This window comes from Dendronephthya gigantea, unplaced genomic scaffold (genome assembly GCF_004324835.1).
Source record: "Dendronephthya gigantea isolate DGI-Jeju-01 unplaced genomic scaffold, DenGig_1.0 000436F, whole genome shotgun sequence".
Lineage (NCBI taxonomy): Eukaryota > Metazoa > Cnidaria > Anthozoa > Malacalcyonacea > Nephtheidae > Dendronephthya > Dendronephthya gigantea.
Window position 1 is genome coordinate 11260 of NW_021163446.1, and position 27253 is coordinate 38512.

General features: G+C 34.2%; 3 protein-coding genes across 3 annotated transcripts; 2 read left to right on the forward strand and 1 right to left on the reverse strand.

The window, feature by feature from the left end:
• Positions 1-600: 600 nt before the first annotated feature.
• Positions 601-8411, forward strand: LOC114543316 (microtubule-associated tumor suppressor 1 homolog). The gene is made up of 12 exons (XM_028562352.1): positions 601-2162; positions 3720-4132; positions 5155-5242; positions 5326-5484; positions 5767-5822; positions 6102-6207; positions 6341-6414; positions 6535-6633; positions 6873-6992; positions 7535-7632; positions 7874-8123; positions 8227-8411. The coding sequence occupies exons 1-12, from the start codon at positions 932-934 to the stop codon at positions 8239-8241; spliced, it is 2709 nt and encodes a 902-aa protein (XP_028418153.1). The 5' UTR covers positions 601-931; the 3' UTR covers positions 8242-8411.
• A 415-nt stretch (positions 8412-8826) lies between these two features.
• Positions 8827-13513, reverse strand: LOC114543315 (methylthioribulose-1-phosphate dehydratase-like). The gene is made up of 9 exons (XM_028562351.1): positions 13459-13513; positions 11865-11965; positions 11543-11591; positions 10955-11013; positions 10366-10424; positions 9936-10071; positions 9757-9817; positions 9326-9432; positions 8827-8929 (listed from the first exon to the last, which is right to left on the reverse strand). Exons 1-9 carry the CDS (start codon positions 13498-13500, stop codon positions 8827-8829), a joined length of 717 nt encoding a protein of 238 aa, XP_028418152.1. The 5' UTR covers positions 13501-13513.
• Positions 13514-15793: 2280 nt separating this feature from the next.
• LOC114543313 (regulator of microtubule dynamics protein 1-like) lies at positions 15794-17579 on the forward strand. Its single transcript, XM_028562349.1, has 2 exons — positions 15794-15895; positions 16737-17579. Exons 1-2 carry the CDS (start codon positions 15794-15796, stop codon positions 17577-17579), a joined length of 945 nt encoding a protein of 314 aa, XP_028418150.1.
• The last annotated feature ends 9674 nt before the right edge of the window (positions 17580-27253 follow it).

Consider the following 27253-nt stretch of genomic DNA (forward strand, 5'->3'; position numbering starts at 1 on the left):
TTTCTTATTAAGAGGAAAATTTTCTGTTATCAAATGTTTTACTTATTCAAAACATGCAGGTTTTAATATTAATTGTGTGGTAACCAGAGATACAAGGTTCTAGAGAAGTTATTTCAATTAATATCAAGCAAAGATTCAACCATAATCTTCTATGTTACATCATTTTTCATGACATTTTACATAAGGTGCAAGTACAACATAATTTGCAAGAGAATTTGCAACGATGTTCACTTATTATGGTAACAGTTATTTCAGTTTCATTACCAAAGCATATATTCATGCACGTTAAATTTACAATTTCTGAAACGGACTTTTATCTTTTTAGAGCGTTGCGTACCTAACTCAGATGGCTACAGGAAAGCATAATTACAAAGATGCAATAGAAGAACCTGTAATATGTATATTAAATAAGCAGAGAAAACCAGGAGTATTAAAGTTTATTGGTGAAACAAAATTTAGTTCAGGTGTTTGGTGTGGAATAGCGTTACGTGATCCTTGTGGTAAGAATGATGGATCTGTGGCTGGAGTTAGGTATTTTCAATGTGAAGAACTTCATGGAATATTTGTAAATCCTAAAAATGTTTTTCCTGAGTATGAACAGGATTTACATGAAATTACGTCGAAATCAGCTATAACAGAAGAGCTGTCACCTCCAGCCTGGGAGGAATACGGTGCGAGTGATTGTTTTGGAGATCAGTATCGACCAAGATCAAAATCAGATCTTGTAATTAACGAAAAGAAAGCTGATCCTGGTATATTTAGTAGCAGTCCATTTAAATGTAACATTCGAAATACAAAATCATCATCACTTTCAAAACTGAACAATGTAACATATATATGTCCTTCACCAGTTTTAAAGGATAATGATCGAAGGAGTGTGTGTGATGAAACACTCAATGATGAGAGAAAGAACGAGGACATCGCATTTAAAATGCCTAACCTTTCGCACCTTCGTAGTGATTTGTCTCCTAAATTCGAAGTCAAGCAATCTATCAAGTTGGATAGCATAAACAGTGCTCGATTTCCAGCACCAGCAAATTTAGACAAAGATAAGGACACTAACCTCAATAAGACATTTCTGGTACGTGCGAAGAGTCCTGGGGCAGGGAATGAGTGTGGGCAACTTTGTGAAACGTCAGGAAGCGACTTGAATGAAAAAACAGTTAAAAGTGACGACTTGCAGACAAAACCGACTCCTTCATGCACTGATCTGCAAAATCTGAATGCTTCCTCCGCAAGTATGAATGAGAGTGACGGTGAAAATACAAGACCTAGAACGGGATCTAAATCATCTTGGTCTTCTGTGGAAAGTCTTTCGTCTGTAGGTTCTGTCAAATCAAACCGGGAAAGAAGTCGTTTGAATGGGACAAAAACTCCAAGAAAATTACCATGTCCTACTGAATGTTCTAAGTCAAAGTTGGTAAAAATATCTGGCAATAAGAAAGAAAAACCTAAAATAATTGGAAGAGAAACAGAAACCACTACGCATGAAAAACAAACTTCAAAATCTACCAATAAACCTGGCGTAAATAATGTGATCGACAAAAAGGGTAGGACAAAATCAACCAGTGTCGTCGCACCACGGTCTGTACTGGCTAGTGCCACTGCGACCAAGTCCACCATGAGATCGAAGTCAAAGAGTGTGTCAACAGATGTTAGAGACGTTCAACTATTGGGTAAAAGCAAATTGAATCCGTCTAAATTTGCAACACCACTCTCATCAAAAATATCCGCAGCACCCGCCAAACGGCTCACCAGCACACCGATTACCAAGAGAACTGTTGGTCTCGAGAAAAAATCCCGACTCAATGGTACCAGTAAAAGAAGCAGATTAAGTCCATTATCTGGTAGTAACTGTGTTGATAAACAAAGTGACGTTGGAAGTACAGTGTCCTCGTTGCCGTCTCGGAAGAATTATCAGAAAGAAAGTGAAACAAAACAAAATGTGAGTAAATCAAGAAACCTATCAACCTCATCGGCATCAAATAAATCACTTTCTGCTAAAGCAAGGACTTTGTCGGTATCAGCAGTGTCAAAATTAGCTGGACATGAATCTATATCTACAAAAAATCTTTCTACACCTTCCACTATTAAAGAAGAAATAAAACCTCGCACGAGCAAATTAAGAAACGTTTCAACATCAAAGGCTGAACACCAAAACGGTAAGTACTTTGATATAATAACTTTGATATAATTGCTCTTCACGTTTTCCTCTGACCCTAAGAGGAGGACATACGGCGCGTGTGCGTCGATTATAGATTGTACCCGTTAATTAGGATATTTTGTTTCAATCGCTGTATTCATTATATAATTAACATGATATTCATTACAGCGTTTAACACAGTAAAATATTCCGTTTTATATTTAGAAGAATCCATTTGATTGTAGATTAGATTGTAGATTTTCTGCAAGCTGATGGAATAAATATATTTTTTGAGATTGTTAATTTTGTACCATTGGATAACATTTGATTCATGATGGAATATTTCTTAAAATTTCATGTTGTTTTTGCCTGCAATGTTTGTGCTCTCACCTACTGCGACGATAATCATAAAATATTGATCGGTGGTTATTTTATTTCATTAATTGTTTTATTACTGTCCAATCAGAACGTCAAAAAAGTTTATTTGATCATTTTTGTGACGTTTACTGAAAAAAAAATTGGCGTATTTGCCGTAACCCATCATTTCATTGAACATAGCACGGCAAACGTCTTTGCTGGCTTTAAGAAGAGAATTAAAGATATGCAATAATTATGTTTAAAAAAGGTTATCGACTAATGAGACGCAAATCGTTTCATAGAAGATTCAAACTTTTTCTTAATAACGATGATGGGAAAACTTTGCGTAGGTTGAAATATTGAATTTATGTGTAGGATAAACTATGTATGGATGTGATAAAGTCGGCTACTAAGACGATATAACTGCATGTGTATTTCTGTAGTCATCTGAAATAGGAGGTTGTGTCGAGGGTTGTGTGGCGTACAACAAGCAGATGTTATTGTTTATCCCGGGGAGTCTTACGCATTGTGTGATTGATAATCTTTCTAAAATATATGACAAAATTTCGACGTTTCAACCGGATTTCTTCAGTTTCGTGAAATATGTATTTGTGTAAAACGTCGAAGGTCTCCTAATTTTTTTTATGTGGACTGTTTTATACTTTGATCACACGAGGCATCATCAGGATGTGTTGCCATTCACACAGCATGGACATGTATAATCCTCTATACGTTCTAGGATGTCAGAAGGTTACAAAGTGCTGCCTTTCTCGTAGGCATATGTAGCTATAGTCGGGGTAGGCGGGCAAGAGCAGCTCAAAGTGTTACAACAGAGCGAAAATGTGAATCATGATCAAAGCTTTTCGTCAGTAAGAACGAGTATTCACAATCCACACCGTGTGTGGACATTTCATTTGTGTTTACGAGCCTAGGCGTAGCTTTCAACTACTAGATTTTATACTTTAATGTGGCCTTGCCGGGGAGATGAGTGTAACCAGGGCTTTGGTTACCTGGTGGCAAAGGCCCGATTATGTCGCTGGAGCGTTTGAATGCATGCAATACACAAAATCCAGTTTTTAAGATGTAGTTCTGCTCGTCTTGAATTCATTTTAAAATTCTACAAAATTAATAATTATATCGAAGCAAATATTGACTTTTTAGTCTCTACATTGCACTTGGCCTGCGGGTTTTAATGGCAGCATTTTTATACGATTCTTAGGTTTGAGAAGACCACTATCAGTTAGTAGTGTGAGCGAGAATATTTCAACAAACAGTAAATCAATTCCTCAGCCACGGAAAATAAAACCAGGCGAACAGTTGTCCGTGAAAGAGAGACAAAACTCAGATGAATCTGTTAAGAAGAGACCTGTTAAAGAAAAAATCGAAAGTACAAGCACTGGGCTGAAAAGTTGTCTCAGTTCAGCTGCTACACCTGACATATTAAAACAAACTCCAGAAGTTACCAGGCATTCTATAGCAATTCAAGTTGACACTTTGCAACACGATGAAGAAGAGAAACTACAGAAGACGAGAGAAGAAAAAAGAAAAGAGGATTTGTTGTTATCATCTTTGGTTAAAAGAAATCGAGAGTTTGAATCTTGTCTTGTTGCTCTACAAGTTTATGCCCAGAAAGTAAGTTTCGCTGCATGTGTTGATGCATATTATAACTAGGTTTCACAATATAGTAAAAAGACATATATTTGTGGTATATCTTGTGGTATATATATCCGTGGTATAAATTAAGAAGTTTTGAATGCACAATATCCTAACAAGGTCATTGATTAGGGCGTTTTAATGTTTTGTTTACACATGCATGACAACTATACGTTGGTGTTGGTCACACACATCACGTAGTTTTGATATTTAGATGAAGTAGGGCGTTTCAATCATGTTTTTTCAACGTCAATGTATATTGTACACTTTAAACATCAAAACGCTTTATTTTATATTAGTAAAGCAGTTTGTGTATTCATTAAAATGCCTTACTTCAGTTTTGACTACAAAAACAATTTAACTGAGATGGTCACATAAGAATAAGCAAGTAAGACATTTTAATGAATACACTTAACTGCTTTGCTAATATAAAATAAAACGTTTCAACGTGTAAATGCAATGATGTAGGACAGACATGAATGAAGTAGGGAGTATCGATGTTATGAAAACATAATACTTGTATTTCGTTTTATGTTTTAAATGTACAATATACTACGATAGTTAGCTACATATATTGACATAACCTCAGTATAAGGTGAGCATCTTCCTATGGAACTTCGCGCAATATAAATCTAATCTAAATGTATAATGTTGTGCATTCAAAACATCAAAAGCTATAACTTCTTGTACAGCCATTGTATAATAAATAATACTATATAGCTGTGCTTTCAAAAAATGAAAACTCTCTCTTTAAAACATAAAACATCTCCTTATACTTTGCTAGACAGATTATGTTTTCAAATTTACAAAATACATGGTCAGATAAAGTGAGAATGTTCACTGCACATATCATATTTTTTCAAAAGGAATTAATGCTTCAGTATTACATCGATGAATGTATCAGAAAACTCGTGATACCATAAAACAACAAACGAAATCCCTGACTTTAACTATCCCATTGACTGTGCAATGTGCCATTTATATCCATCGTTTTTGTGTAGGTTGACGTAGAACGAGAAAGCATATCAGTATTAAGAAAGAATCTAAAGTTTACAAAAGAAAGATATCACTCGACTGAAAATATGTTGGGTAAGTTAATGATAAAATGCATGATGAAATCCTATGATGTGTGCATGCATTGATAATTCTCTTGTTTGCCTTGTAATTTTCAGTGAAAGAAAGCAACCAACGAGCTCGTCTTGAGGAGGAAATGTTGTCAGCAAAGAGTGACAGCGTTGTTGAAGTTGCTTTATTAAGAGCAGCATATGAACGTAAGCAAGAGATAATCCAGGCTAAACTGAAAGAAAGTCATAAAAAAGATCTAGAAAAAGGTGGGAATATCAAATAAATAATGTTACCAGCAATTTCTATAGCTAGTTATACGTATGTATGCAATAGCAAAGTTCAATTTTTTTCAAGTGAATGTCAAAATATGCAACAACAACTGCCATTTATACACACGATATAATATTTAGTTTTTATAAAAAGACATAAAAGCTTATAAAAGAGAAGTATTGAAGGCTTAAGTTATCCACTGGTAGAATATCTATGTTATAAATAAATAATAATTTACTATATAACTATCATTACTTTCTTGACTATTACGTATTTAGTACGAAAACAACATATGAAGTCAATGGAGGATGTCAAACATAGTTGTGACCTAAAGGTAAAATTAATAATTTCATATCTCTCTTACCTTGATATCTGAAGATATTTTCAGCATTTCTCCCTTAATTCTCGCTTGGAATACGCCAGAGTTTGAGGTTTGCAGGGATTTTACCTTTAAAGATAACCTTAAGTGAATTCGTCATATCACTGCATGGGCTGTAAATTGTACCATCCGGTCATGCATATGGGCGAGACATTTTTGTATGAAGTTTACAAGTTAATCGCTATATTGGCATTGTTAAAATATTGATACCAATATTCGAGGTTTTCTTCTTAGTTGAAAAGGATTGAAGAAACGTATGTGGAAGATATCGCTCAGATCAATGAAACACACAAAGATGTAATCGCTGAATTGGAATCCCAACATTCAAAACACGTCGATGGTAGGTTTTATTTAACCAGGTGAAATTGGTCATCCACTCATCCAGTGACCTCACAAGGGAGATTGGGCGTTGGGGGGGGGGATGGTTTGGGTAACAGGTAATATAGGAGTAAACGTTTTGTAATCTTCTTCAGATCTTGTGGAAGAACGTCATGCAGAGATTGAAATAATCAAAGCTGATTACGACGAACAATTTGAACGAATCCAGGTACAGAGATGAATGTTGTATGAGGTAGATCCAACCTCCTCTTGAACCAGAGTGTGTTGTTTTAAGACTTGATAATAAATGCATGAGAAGTTCGATGTTTGATTATCAAATTTTTTTCAGGAAAGTTTATCACAATCAGAAAAGGCTTGTAATGAACTGGAGGAGAAATTGAGAGTTACCGAGGACGAAGCAAAGAGAGATATTGAACTACGAATTCAGGTTAAGAAAGAATTATATGGCGGCCTATATTCATTATATACTTGGCTTGCTTGTTTTCTTAATGGAAATTGTAAAACTTTAAAATAAATCCGACATCATGCATCTAGAAAATATATCCCCCTTGGTTAGAGTCTAGTCCTATATATCCTCATGTAATCTTACAGATCAATCGTATTTAGTAATTCTTTCCTCTGGCTTGTCCAAGTTGGTCAGCCTCAATAAGTTTAGTTTTGTTACAGGATGCAATTGCCAAATACAAGAGTCTTCCGGATGAACTTGAGAGTATGAAGTTTGTTTTGGAGATGAAAAATTCCGAAGTAAAAAATTTGCGAAGATGTAATGCTGAGCTTCAACATAAGGTGACTGGTGTATATATTGACTAATATTATAACAACACAGGATCTGGGCATGGAGTATCAAAAATTCACTTCTGCGCACTAAAATACATGATCCAGGTTTATTCATATATCGATGCATGCACCGAATTAATATATTTGCACGATTTCGGCTGCATTTACACAAGATCACCGGGGCCCAGGTGTAGAAAACGTAACTACGTTTTTGAGTAGTATAAAATCGTAGTTGCATGGCTTCAAAATCCCCGATTCTGATTAGCCATGTTCTGTCACTATAGTTTACTTTAATTGTAGTTAAACGTTATGACTACTTTGTAGCTACAATCGTCCCCAGAGAATTAAAAAAACTTCACAAGCTTAAATTTTCTTTTAGAAAACCAGTGTAGTTATTGTAAACCCCTCCTACTATTGCATCCATTGTTGCTTATTCGTCATGCATACTCATGACTATGTATAGTACTGCGTTGAATGCATTAAACTGTTATCTGCTTTGCCATTTGGGATTTCGATCAATGGAAAGTTTGAAAAGTAATTGACTTTTGCAGATTGACGAACTGCAACAAATCAAGGAACGTGCAGCTCTGCTGGAACGTGAAAAGGAATCCTTGAATTTCGTTGTTGAGAATAAAGTTTATTTTGAGAGGTAAAATATATATATATATATATATATATATATATATATATATATATATATATATATATATATATATATATATGTATATATTCATGTTTGTCTTTGCCAATTTAACGTAGTATAATTAAGCCGCCCATTATTGGAACAGTCAACTGATTATACAAGCGTTTTCGTAGCTACATGAATTTATTTATTTTATAAAATATTTTCAAAAGACTGTATTTTAAAAATAAAAGAAATCTGTTTTTAGACAACTTTCTTTGGAGCGAGATAAACTACGTTTGAGCCTGGATCGAGAGGTTGCGACGTCAAAAAGACTTTCTTTAGAAAAAGAGGAGTTAGCGTGGCGTTTAAATTCTTATCAGAATTCACCGACATCACCCACCACGGGTACAGATCGTTTCAACTGGAGATTGTCTGGCTTCAATAGTCCTGATAGTGCCGTTTACTCGCAGAGGATCGAGGAATCTGATTTTGAATATCAAATTAACGACACGAAGGTTCGATATATTTAGATCTCTGTTGTCCCATGCAGTTATAGATAAATATATAATTACCAATCACCTTCGAAACTCATTAAAATTTTTGTGCAATAATTTATAGGAAATTGAGAATTGATGAATTTATGTCAGCATCCTGATCAAGCCTGGCTCTTTTGAGGATTTTGGTGTTTTACAAAGTATAATGCTTTGGTTGAAGATGATATTTTGTCAATTAACGTATTAAAAAATAAAATAAAATACATAAATTTTATATCTTGAAACTTGAAAGAAGCATTTATAGTTCTTATGAAGCGTATAATGTTTAGTATAGGCTGTAAGAACTCCTTATTCTATTTGAAAAAATAAAAGACTATTCATTCATTCCACATTCAAGGTAAAATAAGTGTGTCTTCATATACTGGAGTTATGATAATAGTGCGCTAGTAAAATTGTATTTTCATATTACATGTTATATAAATAAAGGTTTATTTCTAGTTTTAGCGAACGCTTGTTGCTTTATTGAATGAATTGCATGTATTAAAAAAATTTGAAGTCGCTGTATGGGAATAGTCGGAGGTTCCCGAAAGTCGGGAATTCAAACCGAACTTCAAAGGTGGTAAAGATAATCTCTAAAAAATGATACGTACACATTAAAAGATACGTACGCATACGCGTACATATGAATATATGGTGTTTACAATGGGAATACTGCCACTGCATGTTAAAATTCTGTGAGCATATTCTCGCTTGGTTTCGCTTTTGGATCTAAACCAAGAAGTTTCATCTTCACAGCAATGTCGCACAGGTAATCTAAACATTCGCACCTGAAGGCGATAAAAGATGAGAGTAAATTCAAAGTTATTGATGGGTAAATATTTTCAGGGCGTCGCCCTTATCTTTTGTGAAATTACTCCATGAAATCGTCCAATTTTGCGAAATAAACAGCGCCGTAAAATAAATACAAACCGCTAAAATTGATGGGTTTCAGAGAGCCCTAATTTAAAGTTTTCTCGAGGAGGGTGTCTCACGGAACGCCCTGGGCACCTTGCACCTATAATTATTCTTTGCATGAGCGAGGCTCATGAATGGAAGGATTTAGTAAAATAGCGATAGTTTCGTGGCATCCATGCAGTCAAAACATGAACGGAGACATTACGAACTAGATAAGTAAAGAAATGAAGATTTCGGCTTAAAAGCAAATGACGTAGCCATGAACTCACATGACTTTAGCCTTTTGCCAAGTTTCTCCCCACACGTAGACTCCATGCCGTCGAACAAGAACCGCACAGGAATGTGGATACTGTAGCATTGCTTTCACCATGGTCTCCTTCATAAGAAATTATAATGGAAAAGACAACCTTAATCGATTCACGTAACTGACTCCACTAACTTCAACTATATTCATGAAGACAAGTCACTCTCTACAATTAAGGACCAGAAAACAGCGAGTTTCATATTTCACTTCGAATGCCGATACTTCTGGCTGACCTATTACGCTCGCGATTGGTTATTCTGATAGACCTGTCGCATTTAATTGGTTCATGCTCCCTTACTGGTATAGGTGCAGTGGAAGTGAACTGAATTATCTGAACTTCGTCACCGATAGTCCAAAAGGAAACAGAGACACAAATAGTTTTTTAGGCATGTGCACCTTTAAGTCCTGTTCTTGTGGTGTATTTTCTATGATGGGTATAACCAGCTCTTCGTCATATCTGAAGGAAATTAAGTATATAAATATAAGACGTGTATACTTTGATTTAATATAAAAAAATTAAAATTAAAATCAACAGGTAGTAAAAGAGATTCATTCCTAATACTCTCATTACCGACCTATAATTAACATCTGTTGTTGCTTTCTTCATCCCTTTGATCATCTCCTGATGAGTAATACGAAATTCCTTTCCAGAGCATAACATCGTGGCCAGAACACAATGCTTGGAGTGTGTGTGAATCACAGCTCCTGCTCCTGAAATAATGTTAAGAATATTAACGACCTATAGCAAGATAATTAAAGGCTTACAGATGCACATAATATGTTGGTGCATACTGTGGCGCAATAAAAGTGAATTAGTATAGAAGAAAAATCTATTCTTATGCTTATTCTATAAAAATTATTGAAACCGAATTTGTTCCCCCTTAAAAAGGGTCTCTATCCTCATATGGCGGGGGGGGGGGGGGCATGCATCTCATGCATGCCACAGTCATGTACAGTTAAAGAAATGGTACGGAATTTAAAGCGTAATCAAGGACATTATACAACCTGTCAGAGAATAAGCATTCATAAACAATGGTGTGCACTGACTTTTCTTTAGCTTCTTCCTGACATGAGGAAAAATAGTATATGCTTTTTATTTTAAACCTATATAATCACTAACCGCGTGCATTATATATATGTATACACAGTCTTGTTACGGCTAGTTCCGTGAGCTGTGAGCATAATGGTGCTACTATACCATATACATACATACCAGTATATATGTATCGCTTATGTCCTCGCGCTCGTAAACCGTTTGTTTAATTCAGTGTAAATACATCGCCAGATCGCCTGATGATCGTCTTTATAAGACGTGCATGCATGAAACACCGTGTAGCGACATTTTTAAGATTGTAAATTAATAAAATGAAATATATATATATATATATATATATATATATATATATATATATATATATATAAAATATATGTGTATATATTGGTACCACTGCATGCATGGCGTAACATTTTCAATATCTCAGACCCGAAAAGGTTTCGCCTGCTTGACCGAAGTCGAGACGGTGATATTTTGTATATCGCGTATGGTATTTTTTTAAAAAGAAAGCCAGGTTGAATTCTAACGAAACCAACTTACGCTGGACTAGGAAAACTGAGGTCTTTTCCGGTGATGTCGCACACGAACAAGTCATCTGGCTGTACACGAGCACATTAGAAAAAAGGAGAATTTTCACTTTATACGCGAACGGAAATTGAAAGCCGATGAAGTCGGAGCATAGGAATGCTATCATGCAGTATATGATGGATGATATATTGAATGGAGATCAGTTTACAAGTTAGAGGGTTGAATATAAATATTGTCACGCAACTTACCAGCCGTAACATACCCTACTGGCACCAAATTCAACGAACGTCAAAACTTGAGAGTGTATTTTTTATAACATATTTTTGTCGCACAAGTAGTGCACGTCTATACACTTAACACAATACTATTTTAAGAACAACACTCAAAAACAACACGTTTTAGGAAAAACATAATTATGCACATGCTTACTCTCAAAATACAAATATTCTAAATCTATCGAATATAATTTATAAGCATTTGCCAAAACAAAGGCCGGGCAAGGATGAAATGGGTACGGGTACCCATTTTAACCGTGCCGTGCCAATAAATCGAGTGTAGACTGAGTAGTGTAAACGGGGCTTAAACATGCGCTATACTGACCTTCAATCTTTCCTTCTGAACGCCAGAAGGGGCAATGAATATTTCATCCCTATCGTGAGAAAGATATCGAAAAGATATTTTAGTGCATATAGTTATACCCTCGATACTTAAAATGGCTAGTAATTAATATTCAATCAGGTAAATAAACGCAAAGGCAAACCTACAAGCTAATCAGTTACTTAAACCCAAACTCAAAGTGGACTATTATACCAAGTAAGTTGTTGTACTTATTGCTTCCATTTACCCAAATTCGTTTGAATATCGTTTCGCAAATTGTACAAAAATTCTACTACAAAATTTTTCAAATCAGATGCTCAGTTACCCATGTTTAATGCTAATGCCTCCACCTGTGCCTGTCACCCATTCCATGTGATAAAATTGACGCATCAGCTCAGGAATAAGATTTCTAGGATGTTCAGGATCCTAAAGATCGGTAGACAATAAACCTTTCTCGGCTATAGTACAAAGTACAAACACTACAAACCAATTAATCGGCCTGCTGATTTGACTACAAGGCTGTTATGGCCCCCTATATCTATGACTCGTGCGTGAGTCTCTATTTTCACCAACCAAAAATGTGCGATGCAAAAAAATGATCAACGGCTGTAATTTTTTTTTAGATAGAGAAGTTGTGAAAAGGAGTTTTCTCGTTGTTTGTTTTACGACCAGATTAAGGAAGGAATGGCGTAGTATATACACTAAATAATTGTATTGATTGTATCATTTAGGCCTGGACAGGGCCTAAATTCGGACTCGGTTACCTGGGTATCTTGAATGTTTTATTCGAGGTTTATGATATCTAGTCATTCATCACCGGAATTACTCATCAGTATAAAGGCCTATAAAAGCATCGATTCCGATGTTTGGTACGTATGTATGTTCTCAGTTTTAAACAAAGATCTTAAACCAGCCAATCAGCCATATCTGATGCATGTGTTTAAAATGGGAGGTTAAATCCCACATTAATTGATCGTCCAGCAGCGCTTTTGACTCTGGTTGTTAAAATAGTTTGAGCATGTATATAAAATATACGTTATTATTTCAGAGGGTTCATGGTTGATGGAAATCGAGCAGAATTTATATACTTAGCTGGATACTTGGCGGAGTTCCAAGTCTGAACTACTTTAACAAACACAATTCTCCAAATCAGTCTTACAAGTATTAACCCATATGACAACCCGCTGATAAATTATTCCTCGAGAAAAATGTAGAAAATATTAATAAATTCACTCTTAATATCTTCACTTTTCATTATATACACGGCAAAAAACGCTCAAGTTGTTCCCGGTTGATGAGAACATGCCTCAACAATGTTGTGTTACAACCCATAAACAATGTTGTCAAAAACATGCATGTTGCAGTATTGTTCATGGGTTATAGCACAACATTATTGTTGAGCGTTTTTTGCCGTGTATGCGATGATTTATACTATACGTTCTATTAAGAATGAAAAATGCTCATACCAACACTAAATATAGAAATTAGCATAGAAACTACATTATTCTTTGTAGATGAATGAAAGAGCTGCCTGTTTTCAATCCATAGCAGGCAATTAAGGTTAGCCTGATCAGCTTGAACGTTCCATATATACGATAATTGCGATAAGTTCTAAGTCGGGTAAGACGTGTAGAACAGTTACGAGGCGAAAAAAATTTATGGACTAAAAATAAAGCACAAGTCCGATATATCATCATTGATGACTACAACATACATGATAATCTCATAGGTATACTAAACCCGCCATAACCCATAACACCGTAAATGTTGTAATATACCCAAGCAGGATTCCTGAATGGGGCCTAAGATTATGTATACTCTAAAGCGGTGGTATATACTGAAATATTGGTTAAAATATTAAGGTAATACTAAAATAATAGCAGAGCTATACTTCCTGAAGACGTAAAACGAGTACTTACCTTAGAATATTCAGAACATAAACTTGATAATGATTGCGCCATGGCCAATTATAAGTCGCCTAGAAAGGAAGCAGGGAGCTAGGGTATGTTTTTCTTTTACCCGACTGGCGTCTGGCTACCGTACGTTTACCGACTAGATTATATTAGAACAACCCTAAACAGTATAAAGCCTGGTTCCCATACGACGAGGACGTGCGCAAAGTGTCATTGTCGGTGATTATTAATGAGTAAAATCTTTTGTCTTTCTGAAATTATTTTCTCCTTGGATGATTACAGAAAACGAGTCGGCAACAGGTCGGTGTCATATGGAAACCAAGCTTATAAGGTAGACGCCGGAATATGAGTTGTACCTTTCTTTCTTTGTAGGTTCAGTCTGTCTTCAACAAGATCTAATCACTAACCAACCGACCAATGGGACCCACCTACAACCGGTTTTATTTTTTTGCGGTACGATATCGTAAAAAGCCCGGCGCCTGTTGCTGCAGGATGCAGCGGCAATCAGATTGAAGGAAATCAAAAAATATCATTAGACATGTACGAATGAAAAAAAAATGTAGGGTCACTTGAAAAAGGAAGACAACTTGTTGTTTTAAAAAAAGAGTAGAGGACATTCATCGTGCTTCTGCATACCGAGGCCCATTGCTTTTTTCTCGTCATATGCGCACACGAATGTCAAACTATCCAAGAATTGGGGAGGGGGACAAACAAACTTTTGATCAGAAATAAAGAATGCCGTCAATCAAATACTTGTTTTGACTACAACAACATCCTTCATTGTCGTTTTGGAGGCAACTATAAAGTCATATAAATAAATTTATTTCAACTGTTTGCCGTGTTGAAATCTCTAAAAAGTGCAAGTGAGGAAAACAACGCCAAAAGTTGTTAATGTTATATTAATTAACTAGGCGAGTGCCAAATATTAATTATGGTAAATGCATATATACTATAATATATACTATATACTATATGTATCGTACATTCATACTATACAGCTGACTGTTGGGCTACCTATATGGTTTTATATTTCGCTGCCATTTCGCCACGATGTAATGAGGATTTAAAATTGAATCGAATTATCAGTATTTACACAAAATCTTTTTATTGAGTTATATTGTATAACATATATAAAAGAAATAGAAAACATTTTTTCCTGTGTTTTTAGACAGTTATAGAAACACTGTGGTAGTTTGGGATTTGCATTTTATCTATCTGCATTTTATCTCCTACCCTCTTCTCTTATTAACAAGAGGTCCATCCTGGAATCCTGAGGAGATAGGGGAACGTGCCTCCAGGTTTTGGAGTGCATGGGTGGACGAATATCGAAATAGCCTTCCGATATTTACTTGTTGATCTAAATTTCTAGCGATTGTTATTTCTAGCGAAGGTATAGATAGATCCTTGTCTGATTTTATGAAATATAATTAATGCGTTCGACGAAGGAGATCGTTTCCTAGCCGTGTCATATCGAGATTTGCGATGTCAGATTTGCCTCGTTCTGATGTGTCGTCATAGTAACTGTGTTCGCTCTATTTTGACATTTTGTTGTTAATTAAAGCATATGAGCCATCACTGTTGTTAAATTACTCATTTTGCGGGTAACCTTTGGAATCACATACGCTGTGAGCCTGTGACGTTATAATGTTAGCATTTTTGTTAATGATCGTTAACCGAAATCAACACATTCCGAACGCACATCACTAATCTGTGATTACTGCTAGTATACTATAGTATACTAGAAATTTCTAATAGAAAGTGAAGTGCTGCGAAATGTACATATCGATTTTTATTTAATTTTTTCATAACATAATGTGACACATATCTAAATTATATGAAACATATCTAAAGGCCCGTTTGCACTACAGTCAATTTGTCGGCACGGCACGGCTAAAATGGGTACCCGTGCCCAATTTTACTAGCGCTCAGGCTTCCAAAACAAAGGCCGTGCACGGATGAGATGGGCACGGGTACCCCTTTTAGCCGTGCCGTACCAAAAAATCGAGTGTAGTGTAAACGGGGCTTAAAATAGGTTTATAATATTTATCATGACGTCACACATCATGAAATTTATCATGACGTCACACACTACATACATACCAAAATGTTCAGCGAGATCGCATACGCATACAGAATAGAATGCTCCTCGCTTCGCTCGCAGCAATTAGTATATGTATATAATTTACTGCGCGTGACTGTTGGCCTAGGACTCACTGGTTTACCAGTCACTGGGTAAAACAGGTTTTTAGAGGTCAGTGGTCACGTTCCTGACTGGCGATAAACTGGAGTTATTATGCTGTGCTGGCGTTATGTGATTATGACACGTGATCGACAAATCAAAATGAGTTGGATGAACAAAGTAAAACGTGTGGTTTTCTCTTCTCGTTTAATATACAACACTGTTTTAGGTACAAGATATTTGAAATATTGGAAATTTCGACAGGTATAAAATTTTATTTCTATTGCGTCTAAGATCGATTGTCGTGCAAAAACGTTTGTCAAAGGCTACCACTATGTGTAAACATCGTTTTAATGTTACAAGGAAAATTTAGATAAACTTTTAGGTATTTTTACATTTTTTATACGATGAAAAGACGGCTTTTATTTGAACAGAAACGTTTAGCCAAACGTCTAGCTTATACGCTAAACTACAAATTCCGTGATTGTGAATATGTTTATAGAAGTTGATTGAAATGATGGAAAAAAATAGCAATAATAATTCGTAGTTGCAAGCTTGGTAAAATTTATTGAAGAACTTAAGCAGGGATGGGCTGGGTAATATCACTTATATCAGGAGAGGTTATTGATAAAAGCATTACTTCGGAAAATATGGATTTTTTAAAGTAACAGAAAAATCGTAAAATATCAAGGTGTGACACTTTATTTTCTATTATTGTTTTTCAGCATATGAAAAGTGTGATTTTTGACCTATGCCTTAGTGTCTTAATAGTTATACATCCTTGAAAAGATAAGAAATTGACAATTATATGTTAAAATGTAGTTAATTGCTAATAGAACTTTCAACTTTACAATTTCACATAAAATCAAAATATCAAAATCAAATTACACTACTTCCCCAATGCAAATATTGTTTGCTTTTTCACAGCAGAGAGTTTTAAATCTAGGATTCAGCATTAATTTCAGAGTACCTGTAGCGAAGTTCTGCATTAGTTTTAAGTTCTGTATTTCCTCTATATATGTGGTATTGTTCTTCATTCATGTGTTACATGATGCTAAAGTGCAGAAAAAAACAGCTTCCTATTGATTATTTGTTCTGTTGATAGGTTGTACCAAGGTTGCAAAGGTTTGCTCGGCATTTTTTAACCCCAGTACCTCCACTATTGGCTTTGTCTTTATTTGGCTGGAAAAGTGAAGATAAGATGGAGGCAACAAATTTGGAATCTGGCCATATTGAGGAGGAGGCTATAAAACATGCTGATAAGCTATACCAATCTAAAGAAGATAAAGAAAGCAATGAAGTTGAAGTTGTAAAAAATCTATTCGCCTACCTTTCCCAGTATAAAGATTGTAGTAATGCTGGGTTATTGTGGAGATTAGCAAGAGCTGCTCGAGATCTTGCCACTCTTTCTGTCACTGATGAAACAAGTAAAAAATCTTTAACTTATGAGGCACATGAGTATGCAAAGCGGGCGTTGGCCTGTGATGAAGAAAACTTCGCTTGTCATAAGTGGTATGCCATCACACTGAGCAGAATAGGAGATTATGAGGGAATAAAACAGAAAATCTCAAATGCTTATATAATTCAAAATCATTTCAAGAGAGCAATTGAGCTTAATCCATTAGATCCAACATGTTATCATTTGTTTGGAAGATGGTGTTTTACTGTTGCTGATGTTCCCTGGTATCAAAGAAAAATTGCTAGTGCTATTTTTGATACACCACCTTCATCATCATACGAGGAGGCTCTTGATTATTTTGAGCGAGCAGAGCGTCTTGAGCCAAATTTTTACACCATGAATCAACTGATGATTGTAAAATGCTATCTTCGTCTAAATAAGAAAACAGAAGCTCAATCATGGTTGGAAAAGCTTCTTATATTTAATCCAAAGACGGAAGAAGATGCAAAAACGGTTGCAGAAGCGAAAGAACTGCGCAAGAATTGTTGAAAACATTGATTCATTTACTGTACAAATTTTTGTACTTATACTGACATTAAACTATTACTGCTAACTATGGCTCAATTTATGAAAATTAAATTCATGTTTTGCCAAAAATAGACTCCTGCAATTTGTAACAAAACCTAGTCACTGATATTAAAGATAGCTTGTTGTTTTGCCATTTCTCATATTTCATTTTTTGTGATCAGTCACGATGAAAATTGATTAAATTAAAAAAAATTCAAAAAGCACTAGTATATGTATGTCGGAAATGAGAATTTTTTAAATTTTTTTTTCAGTTTTTTTAACTTCCAAATTTATATCAATTTTACAGTCTTTCGTAAAGACCTGGGAGTCTTTTAACTTTTTAAGCTTTCAAATAATATCATATTTAAATTGTCATGGAGGATTCGAACCTACGCTTACAACCTGGTAGGGCCGTAGCCGTATATTATTATGTATATTATTATACAAATACTCACAGCGCCCCGTTTAAGGTTGCACGAAGTACAGAGAAACCAAAAAAGTGTGTATGACTTCAAGAGTCGAATGTTAACACATTTTAACATGTTAACACAGTTTCAGAAAATTTTCACAAGTTATCAACACACGGCCGGTGGCCTAGTGGTAAGGCTACGGAGGTTCGAATCTTGCATGGCAAAGGTGATATTTTCCCTTCGAGATTACTATTTAATGTAAAACTCGTCGAAAAGGATTAGATCGAAAATAGCTTTCGACAAATGATGTGGTGGTTTAGTGGTTAAGACCTTAGTCTCTCAATCCAAGGACAAATGTTTAAAACCACGGTCCCTCAATCCAAGGACAAATGTTTCAAGCCCTGGCAATGCAAAAAAGAATTAGCCTGAAAAAATTCGGTATGATCTGGAAGCTTAAAAAAGTAAAAAGACTCCTAGGTCTTTAGGAAAGACTGTGAAGTACTGTTTTTTTTTCAGTCAAATTTTTTTTCTGGTGTACAAATCCTTTTTCCTGTCATAATTTTTTCTTGTGTCCAATCATCCTCGTCCCCAGGGCTAGCTCCCTATGTGTGGAGAGCAACAGGGCTAGGCCCTGGGGACGAGGATGGTGTCAATTTTTTTTTAAATTTTTTTCTTGTGTCCAATTTTTTTTCTTGTGACCAAATTCTTTTTCTTTTGTCCAAATGTTTTTTTGCTGTCAATTTTTTTTCTTGCGCCAATTTTTCCTTGAATATAAATTTTTTCTTGTGTCACACACCTCTTCTTGTATTCGAATTTTCTTCAAGTCAAATTTTTTTTGTTAATTTTTTTTTCTTGTGAAGAATTTTTCTTGGGGGTAAAATTTTTTTCTAGTCAATGTTTTTTGTTGTGTCAAAATTTTTTTTCGTGTCAAAATTTTTTTTCCTATCAAATTTTTTCCTTGTGCCAAAGTTCTTTTCCAGCCCAAATTTTTTTTTCGTTTTAAATTTTTTTTCTGTCAATTTTTTTTTTCTTGTGTCAAAATGTTTTCTTCTGTTCAAAATTTCTTTTCCAGTCAATACTTTTTCTTCTGTCCAAAATATTTTTTTTCCAGTAAAAATTTTATTTCTTCTGTCCAAACTATTTTTTCCAGTCAAAATGTTTTTCTTGTGTTCAAATTGTTTTTCCTTGGTCCAAATTTTTTTCTTGTCAATGTTTTTTGTTGTGTCAAAATTTTTTTCTAATCAATTTTTTTTCTTGTGCCAAATTTTTTTTGCTTCAAACATTCACGAACATTGAAATACAGGGTGTCCCAAAAAAAACGAAAACTATTGAAATCACTCATTGTTAAAATTTGAATGCCGTGTTCACGAATTTCAGCCCGTGGGGATTTAATGCAACTTATAAAATGCTAAATGCTTTGTGTTGCTAGAGAAAGGGGACGTATCGAAGGTCATGCTCCTTGAGATGCACATTTAAATAATGTTATCCATATTTGTAAATTGTAAATATTGTTAGTAAATATCATTTGTGCGAACAAGCAAATTTACTGCATCATATGCATGCATAAAAATGAGTATGGTAAACATTTATACCCTGTGGGTCCCAACAGAGTGCTTAGGCATTCAAACTCTAACAATTGCATTGTTATGGGTGATTTCAATAGTTTTCGTTTTTTTTGGGACACCCTGTAGTTTCAAACATTCACGAAGACTATTACTCTTTGTTTTTTAGCATATTTGGTTTGTTATTGGAACATTGAAAAAACTGTCAATTTTGGTATATATATATATATATTATATATATATATATAATATATATATATATATATATATGTATATATAAATATATATTGTAAGGTTGGTAACAACATACGATCTAGTGGCCGAGTGGTTAAGGCTATGGCCTACCAGGTTGTTAGCGTAGGTTCGAATCCTGCAAGGGAAGGGTTCGATTTTTCCACTCGAAATTACTATTTAATTTAAAATTCGTCGAAAAGAATTAGGTCAAATAAAGAACAATAGCTTTCGACAAATGATGCGGTGGTCTAATGGTTAAGACATTCGTTTCTCACTCCGAGGACAAACGTTTCAATTCCTGGCAATGCAAAAAAATTAGCCTGAAAATTTTCGGTGTGATTTGGAAGCTTTAAAACAGTTAAAAGACTTCTCGGCCTTTGCGAAAGACTTGTAAATTGAAAAAAAGAAATAAAAAAGATGACACAAATTCTCGCGTTCAAAAGTACTTGAAAATTGAAAGAAAAGCAAAATTAAAAAAAGTTTTAAAAACACATGTCTTCTAAAAAGCCTGAACTGAATGAAGAAAGTCAGACGGAAAAAAAAATTAAAAAATTAATTTCCCGCTTTTAAAAAACTCATGTTTACTTACCTTAATTTTTTTTTTCACGAAAATTTGACAGGGTGATTTTCTCGAGACTGAAAAAATTTAATTTTTTTCACTTTTTTGAAATTCTCTTAGATTTTTTTTCGACGCGAAAGTATTTTGTCTTGGGCTACCTGTGTCTGTCTTGGGCTACCTGTGTCTGGCTTGACACAGGTAGCCCAAGACAAAATACTTTCGCGTCGAAAAAAAAATCTAAGAGAATTTCAAAAAAGTGAAAAAAATTAAATTTTTCAGTCTCGAGAAAATCCCCCTGTCAAATTTTCGTGAAAAAAAAATTAAGGTAAGTAAACATGAGTTTTTTAAAAGCGGGAAATTGTTAAATTTTTTTCCGTCTAACTTTCTTCATTCAAGTTCAGGCTTTTTAGAAGACACGTGTTTTTAAAACTTTTTTTAATTGTGCTTTTCTTTCAAATTTCAAGTACTTTTGAACGCAAGAATTTGTTTTCATTTTTTTTATTTCAAATTTTTTTCAATTTACAGTCTTTCGCAAAGGCCGAGAAGTCTTTTAACTGTTTTAAAGGCTTCCAAATCACACCGAAATTTTTCAGGCTAATTTTTTGCATTTCAAGGAATTGAAACGTTTGTCCTCGGAGTTAGAAACGAATGTCTTAACCATTAGACCACCGCATTCATTTGCCGAAAGCTATTGTTCTTTATTTGACCTAATTCTTTTCGACGAATTATAAATTAAATAATAATTTCGGGTGGAAAAATCGAACCCTTCCGTTGCAGGATTCGAACCTACGCTTACAACCTGGTAGGCCGTAGCCTTAACCACTCGGCCACCAGATCGTATGTTGTTACCAACCTTACAATATATATATCATTCCTTACGTGAGCCCTCACATACCATGCCAGAATTGACAATTTTTTCAATGTTCCAATAACAAATCAAATATGCTAAAAAACAGAGAGTAATAGTCTTCGTAAATGCTTGACGCTATTTCAATGTTCGTGAATGTTTGAAGCAAAAAAATTTGGCACAAGAAAAAAATTTGATTAAAAAAAAAAATTGACACAACAAAAAACATTGACAAGAAAAAAATTTGGACCCAAGAAAAAAATTACAGGCAAAATATTTTGAAATGAAAAACAATTTCGACTGGAAAAAAAATTTGGCAGAAGAAAAAACAATTTGAACACAAGAAAAACATTTTGACTAGAAAAAAAATTTGGACCGAAGAAATAAAATTTTTACTGGAAAGAATATTTTGGACAGAGGAAAAAATATTGACTGGAAAAGAAATTTTAAACAGAAGAAAACATTTTGACACAAGAAAAAAAATTGACAGAAAAAAAATTTGAAGCGAAAAAAAATTTTTGGCTGGAAAATAAATTTGGCACAAGGAAAAAATTTGATAGGAAAAAAAATTTTGACATGAAAAAAAAAAATTTGACACAACAAAAAACATTGACAAGAAAAAAAAATTGGGACCCAAGAAAAAAATTACAGGCAAAATATTTTGAAACGAAAAACAATTTCGACTGGAAAAAAAATTTGGCAGAAGAAAAAACAATTTGAACACAAGAAAAACATTTTGACTGGAAAAAAAATTTGGACCGAAGAAATAAAATTTTCACTGGAAAAAAATATTTTGGACAGAAGAAAAAATATTGACTTGAAAAGAAATTTTAAACAAAAGAAAACATTTTGACAGAAGAAAAAAGATTACAGAAAAAAAAATTGGAAACGAAAAACAATTTTGGCTGGAAAAAAAATTTGGCACAAGGAAAAAATTTGACGGGAAAAAAAATTTGACACAACAAAAAACATTGACAAGAAAAAACATTTGGACCAAGAAAAAAATTACAGGCAAAATATTTTGAAACGAAAAACAATTTTGACTGGAAAAAAATTTGGCACAAGAAAAAAAATTAACAGAAGAAAAAAATTTGACACAAGAAAAAAATAACAAGAAAAATATGTGGACCCAAGAAAAAAAATATTGGCTGGAAAAATTTTGACCGGAAAAAATTTGGACACAAGAAAAAAATTTTGACTTGAAAAAATTCTGGACAAAATGAAAAAAAATGCTTATTTTATATTTTTATATAGGGTAATTGGATCAAACACCATACTGCCTATCTTTGTCAATCGAAAATACACCAAAATTCATGTCGGAAGAGCTCCATAACCCATGATGAATAACGTCTGCATCGTTCCAAAGAAGTTCAAATTGCTTGCTCTGGAAAAATATTTATATCTTTCCTATAATTCACAATTGAAAATACTCCAAAATTCCAGTCGGAAGTGCTCCATATTCAATGATCAAACACCATACTGCCTTTCTTTGTCAATCGAAAATGCACCAAAATTCATGTCGGAAGAGTTCCATAACCTATGATGAATAACGTCTGCATCGTTCCAAAGAAGTTCAAATTGCTTGCTCTGGAAAAATATTTATATCTTTCCTATAATTCACAATTGAAAATACTCCAAAATTCCAGTCGGAAGTGCTCCATATTCAATGATCAAACACCATACTGCCTTTCTTTGTCAATCGAAAATGCACCAAAATTCATGTCGGAAGAATTCCATAACCCATGATGAATAACGTCTGCATCATTCCAAAGAAGTTCAAATTGCTTGCTCTGGAAAAATGTTTGCATCTTCCCTATAACTCACAATTGAAAATACTCCAAAATTCCAGTCGGAAGTACTCTACAATCAATGATGAAACACCATACTGCCTATCTTTGTCAATCGAAAATACACCAAAATTCATGTCGGAAAAGCTCCATAACCCATGATGAATAACGTCTGCATCGTTCCAAAGAAGTTCAAATTGCTTGCTCTGGAAAAATATTTATATCTTTCCTATAATTCACAATTGAAAATACTCCAAAATTCCAGTCGGAAGTGCTCCATATTCAATGATCAAACACCATACTGCCTTTCTTTGTCAATCGAAAATGCACCAAAATTCATGTCGGAAGAGTTCCATAACCCATGATGAATAACGTCTGCATCATTCCAAAGAAGTTCAAATTGCTTGCTCTGGAAAAATGTTTGCATCTTCCCTATAACTCACAATTGAAAATACTCCAAAATTCCAGTCGGAAGTACTCTACAATCAATGATGAAACACCATACTGCCTATCTTTGTCAATCGAAAATACACCAAAATTCATGTCGGAAAAGCTCCATAACCCATGATGAATAACGTCTGCATCGTTCCAAAGAAGTTCAAATTGCTTGCTCTGGAAAAATATTTATATCTTCCTATAATTCACAGTTGAAAATACTCCAAAATTCCAGTCGGAAGTGCTCCATATTCAATGATCAAACACCATACTGCCTTTCTTTGTCAATCGAAAATGCACCAAAATTCATGTCGGAAGAGTTCCATAACCTATGATGAATAACGTCTGCATCGTTCCAAAGAAGTTCAAATTGCTTGCTCTGAAAAAATGTTTGCATCTTTCTTATAAATCACAATTGAAAATACTCCAAAATTCCAGTCGGAAGTGCTCCATATTCAATGATCAAACACCATACTGCCTTTCTTTGTCAATCGAAAATGCACCAAAATTCATGTCGGAAGAGTTCCATAACCTATGATGAATAACGTCTGCATCGTTCCAAAGAAGTTCAAATTGCTTGCTCTGAAAAAATGTTTGCATCTTTCTTATAAATCACAATTGAAAATACTCCAAAATTCCAGTCGGAAGTGCTCCATATTCAATGATCAAACACCATACTGCCTTTCTTTGTCAATCGAAAATACACCAAAATTCATGTCGGAAGAGCTCCATGACCCATGATGAATAACGTCTGCATCGTTCCAAAGAAGTTCAAATTGCTTGCTCTAAAAAAATGTTTGCACAAGAAAAAAAATTGAAAAGTAAAAAAATTTTTGAGACGAAAAAAAATTTAGCTGGAAAAAAATTGTCACAAAATATAATTTTGACCCTATAAAAAATTTAAAACAAGAAAAAAATTGACCGGAGAAAAAAATTTGGCGGAAAAAAATTTTGATCTGAAAAAAAATTGGACACAAAAAAAATTACAAGAACCCAAAATTGGTCACAAGAAAAAAATCTGGACAAAAAAAATTTTGAAACGAAAAAAAATTTTGTCTGGAAAAACAATTTTGATACAACACTTTGGAACAACCGGCCCCAGCATGTTAACACATTTTTAGAACATTTTCAAAAATTGTCAATTTTGAACAAAATGATAAGGGGAAGTAAAAAATTTTTCAAAAAAATTTGGAGTAAATTGAAAGAAAAACAAAACTGAAAAAATTTATATTTTTTTTTTTTTTGAAATTTTCATAAGGGATTTTAACAGAATTACAGCTGCTCTGGAAGCAAAAGATACAACAACTTTGATATTTTAATATATATACAATTTCTCTAAGATTATAAACGTAATTTAATTTTAATACATTGATGTATATTCTTTCATGATCGATATTAACCACCAATTTTAAAATATTCGGACTTAAATTATTCTAATTCAAAGATATAGTTGGTCATCCTGATAATTTTAACATCAGAAATTTTTTGCTAGTTTGTCAACATGTTATAATGTACGATTTTCTGCATTGCGTTTATAATCATACAAATTTTCTTCATGAATCAAAAAATGCTTATTGATTGCACGTTCCGCCCTAGCTAACCGCTATCTTCTGCTCACTTAAGAACCAGTTCTCGTTTCGATTTTCGAGAATTGTTCAGTTTTGAAACAGCGGAGCGAACGCAATCGTCAATAAATTCAGCCGGGACCAGATGCGTGGAATATGTAAAGTAATTTGATATATTTAAATGTTACATATTAATAATATTTACTTTTGATTGACAGCGGATTAGACTCGCAGCCAATCAATAATAGGATTCTAAAATACATAGCCAAACCCGGCAGGCGGTCTTTCGCCGTCGTGTCCTTGCCCGATTTTAGGGACAGCCTGCCATGTAGACTAGTTTGGGGGTTGTTGCATGGCATGACTGTCATGACGAAATATTTTTCATGTCATGATGATCTATAGAACCCACTCTGTGCGGCGTTTTCAAAGCTGGCAATTTAAATAAGTATATATAATTACCCTCCGGGTAAAACATCCTACGTCTTGTGCTATTATTTATATATTTATTCGCCGGTATGCAAATGTTGAAACTGAATGCAAATGTTGTTTTCATAATAGTGCATTTAAATTGAAGAGGTGGTAGTGAAGCATCAATCTGTTTTTACATTATGACCAAACATTATGACCAGACATGATTTACATAAAAACACGAGTTAAGTTGTTTACTGTGTTTAAACGTGGGACACTAAATTAGAAGAAAAAAGTGATGAGCCAAAGCTTCAGTAACACGAGTCTCGACATGACCTAGGATACAATGATAGAAATGAATTGAAAGTTAAACATATTGCAGAAAATTTATCATGAAAATTTCTTTAATCAGATGACGGCTTTTCTTCTCATTTTGACAAGACTAAAGTTTCGTGGGAATTCTTCTTAGAGCGTGGGTTGACGTGATATCTGTGAGTATGTGAATTAGTGAATTAAGCTAGTACGTGCGTAATTGCAGGTGAAACGTAGGCTCAGCACTTGAAAGTAATTCACATAACATCCTTTCCTGAAAATATTTGTTGAATGAAAAAAGAGATCGAGATCAGTTGTCTTATTAGTGAAATGTAAAGAGGAAAGAGAGGTGTATCCTTATTATTGTATTAGACTGCATGGAAGTGATTCGAAAAATCTTTTTATCATAAGGCATCCAGCTTGAGGTATCGCAATATAGTCGCTTATCGCGTTTTCTGGGCAATTAAATATCTCAAAATGTTGCATTCAGGAATTCATTTGTGCCCACATAATTACGCATATTCCAAGTGATGAGCCATTTCCTGCAGATCAGATTTTGATCTCAATTTAAAAACAACTGTATTGTGTATTGTTTTTGTACACAAATTATGTGCTCTTTTGTTCTGGTTTCCTTTTTGTATAATATGAACAATTCCTTCCTACTGTCTTACACTCCCCCAATTCAGTTTTAGCACGAAAAATGGAGAAAAATTGGGTAGTTTGAATTGCTCCATGGTGAATTATTAATAGTATTGATATATAAGACATTGACACTATATAACAGTGCTATTGATTTCCTTTTTCCGTACTTTGTTATATATGATTGAGACGTGCGAAAAATGTTAGGTGAGTTAGTGAAATTGAGGTAAAAAAGAGTGTCCGCAAACGCAAGGCGTTTTGCCAAATCGATCATCACGGGATTTAGGAAATTAAGATTAAACATTTTCTTCTTTAATGTTTTCCTATATCGTAAAAATCTTGCGTGCCTGACGTTTCCTGTTCAATATATGAAATTCAAGCTTAAACTCCTTATAATCGCTATCATCCATCTCGGCATCCATCATCAAAACCACGACTTCTTACTGCTCAGCAACTCATAGATAAATGACCATCACGCCCCCTTGGCATCGTAGAATTTACTAGCGGCGATTTATGGATTGGAAACGTATTTATATATGCACTTGGTATATTCTACTGGTCTTTATCAACTGTATTTAAGGATAGACTCTCCTGGATATTCACAACAACACGCTCTATGCATAATATATAGACCTTATAATGCCTTTGCCTTGTCGCGTTTTTGGCCTTTATATGTATACGTATATGCGGTATTAAAAATGCATACTAGAAAATGTGGGATGAAACACTTCAACAAAACAATCTAGCAAGATATAGATGTTTGGTAACTTTGTGTCATTCTAGCTATTAGCTACATATACTAGTTTGAAATTGCATGCTGCATGGGAATTTAAAAAAAATTCAAGTCATGATGAATGTTCATGAGATTATATAGTCCCGACATTCAAAAAAAAAACTT

Coding starts and splice junctions, on each gene's coding strand:
- LOC114543316 (XM_028562352.1), top strand. CDS start 932: ATGCCTAACCTTTCGCACCTTCGTAGTGATTTGTCTCCTAAATTCGAA. Junction 5,823..6,101: donor AACATAGTTGTGACCTAAAG/GTAAAATTAATA, acceptor TTTTCTTCTTAG/TTGAAAAGGATTGAAGAAAC. Junction 6,634..6,872: donor ATATTGAACTACGAATTCAG/GTTAAGAAAGAA, acceptor GTTTTGTTACAG/GATGCAATTGCCAAATACAA.
- LOC114543315 (XM_028562351.1), bottom strand. CDS start 13,500: ATGGCGCAATCATTATCAAGTTTATGTTCTGAATATTCTAAG. Junction 10,072..10,365: donor GAATGCTTATTCTCTGACAG/GTTGTATAATGT, acceptor ACATTATTTCAG/GAGCAGGAGCTGTGATTCAC. Junction 9,433..9,756: donor CACAAGAACAGGACTTAAAG/GTGCACATGCCT, acceptor TTTCTTATGAAG/GAGACCATGGTGAAAGCAAT.
- LOC114543313 (XM_028562349.1), top strand. CDS start 15,794: ATGAGTTGGATGAACAAAGTAAAACGTGTGGTTTTCTCTTCTCGTTTA. Junction 15,896..16,736: donor AATATTGGAAATTTCGACAG/GTATAAAATTTT, acceptor TTCTGTTGATAG/GTTGTACCAAGGTTGCAAAG.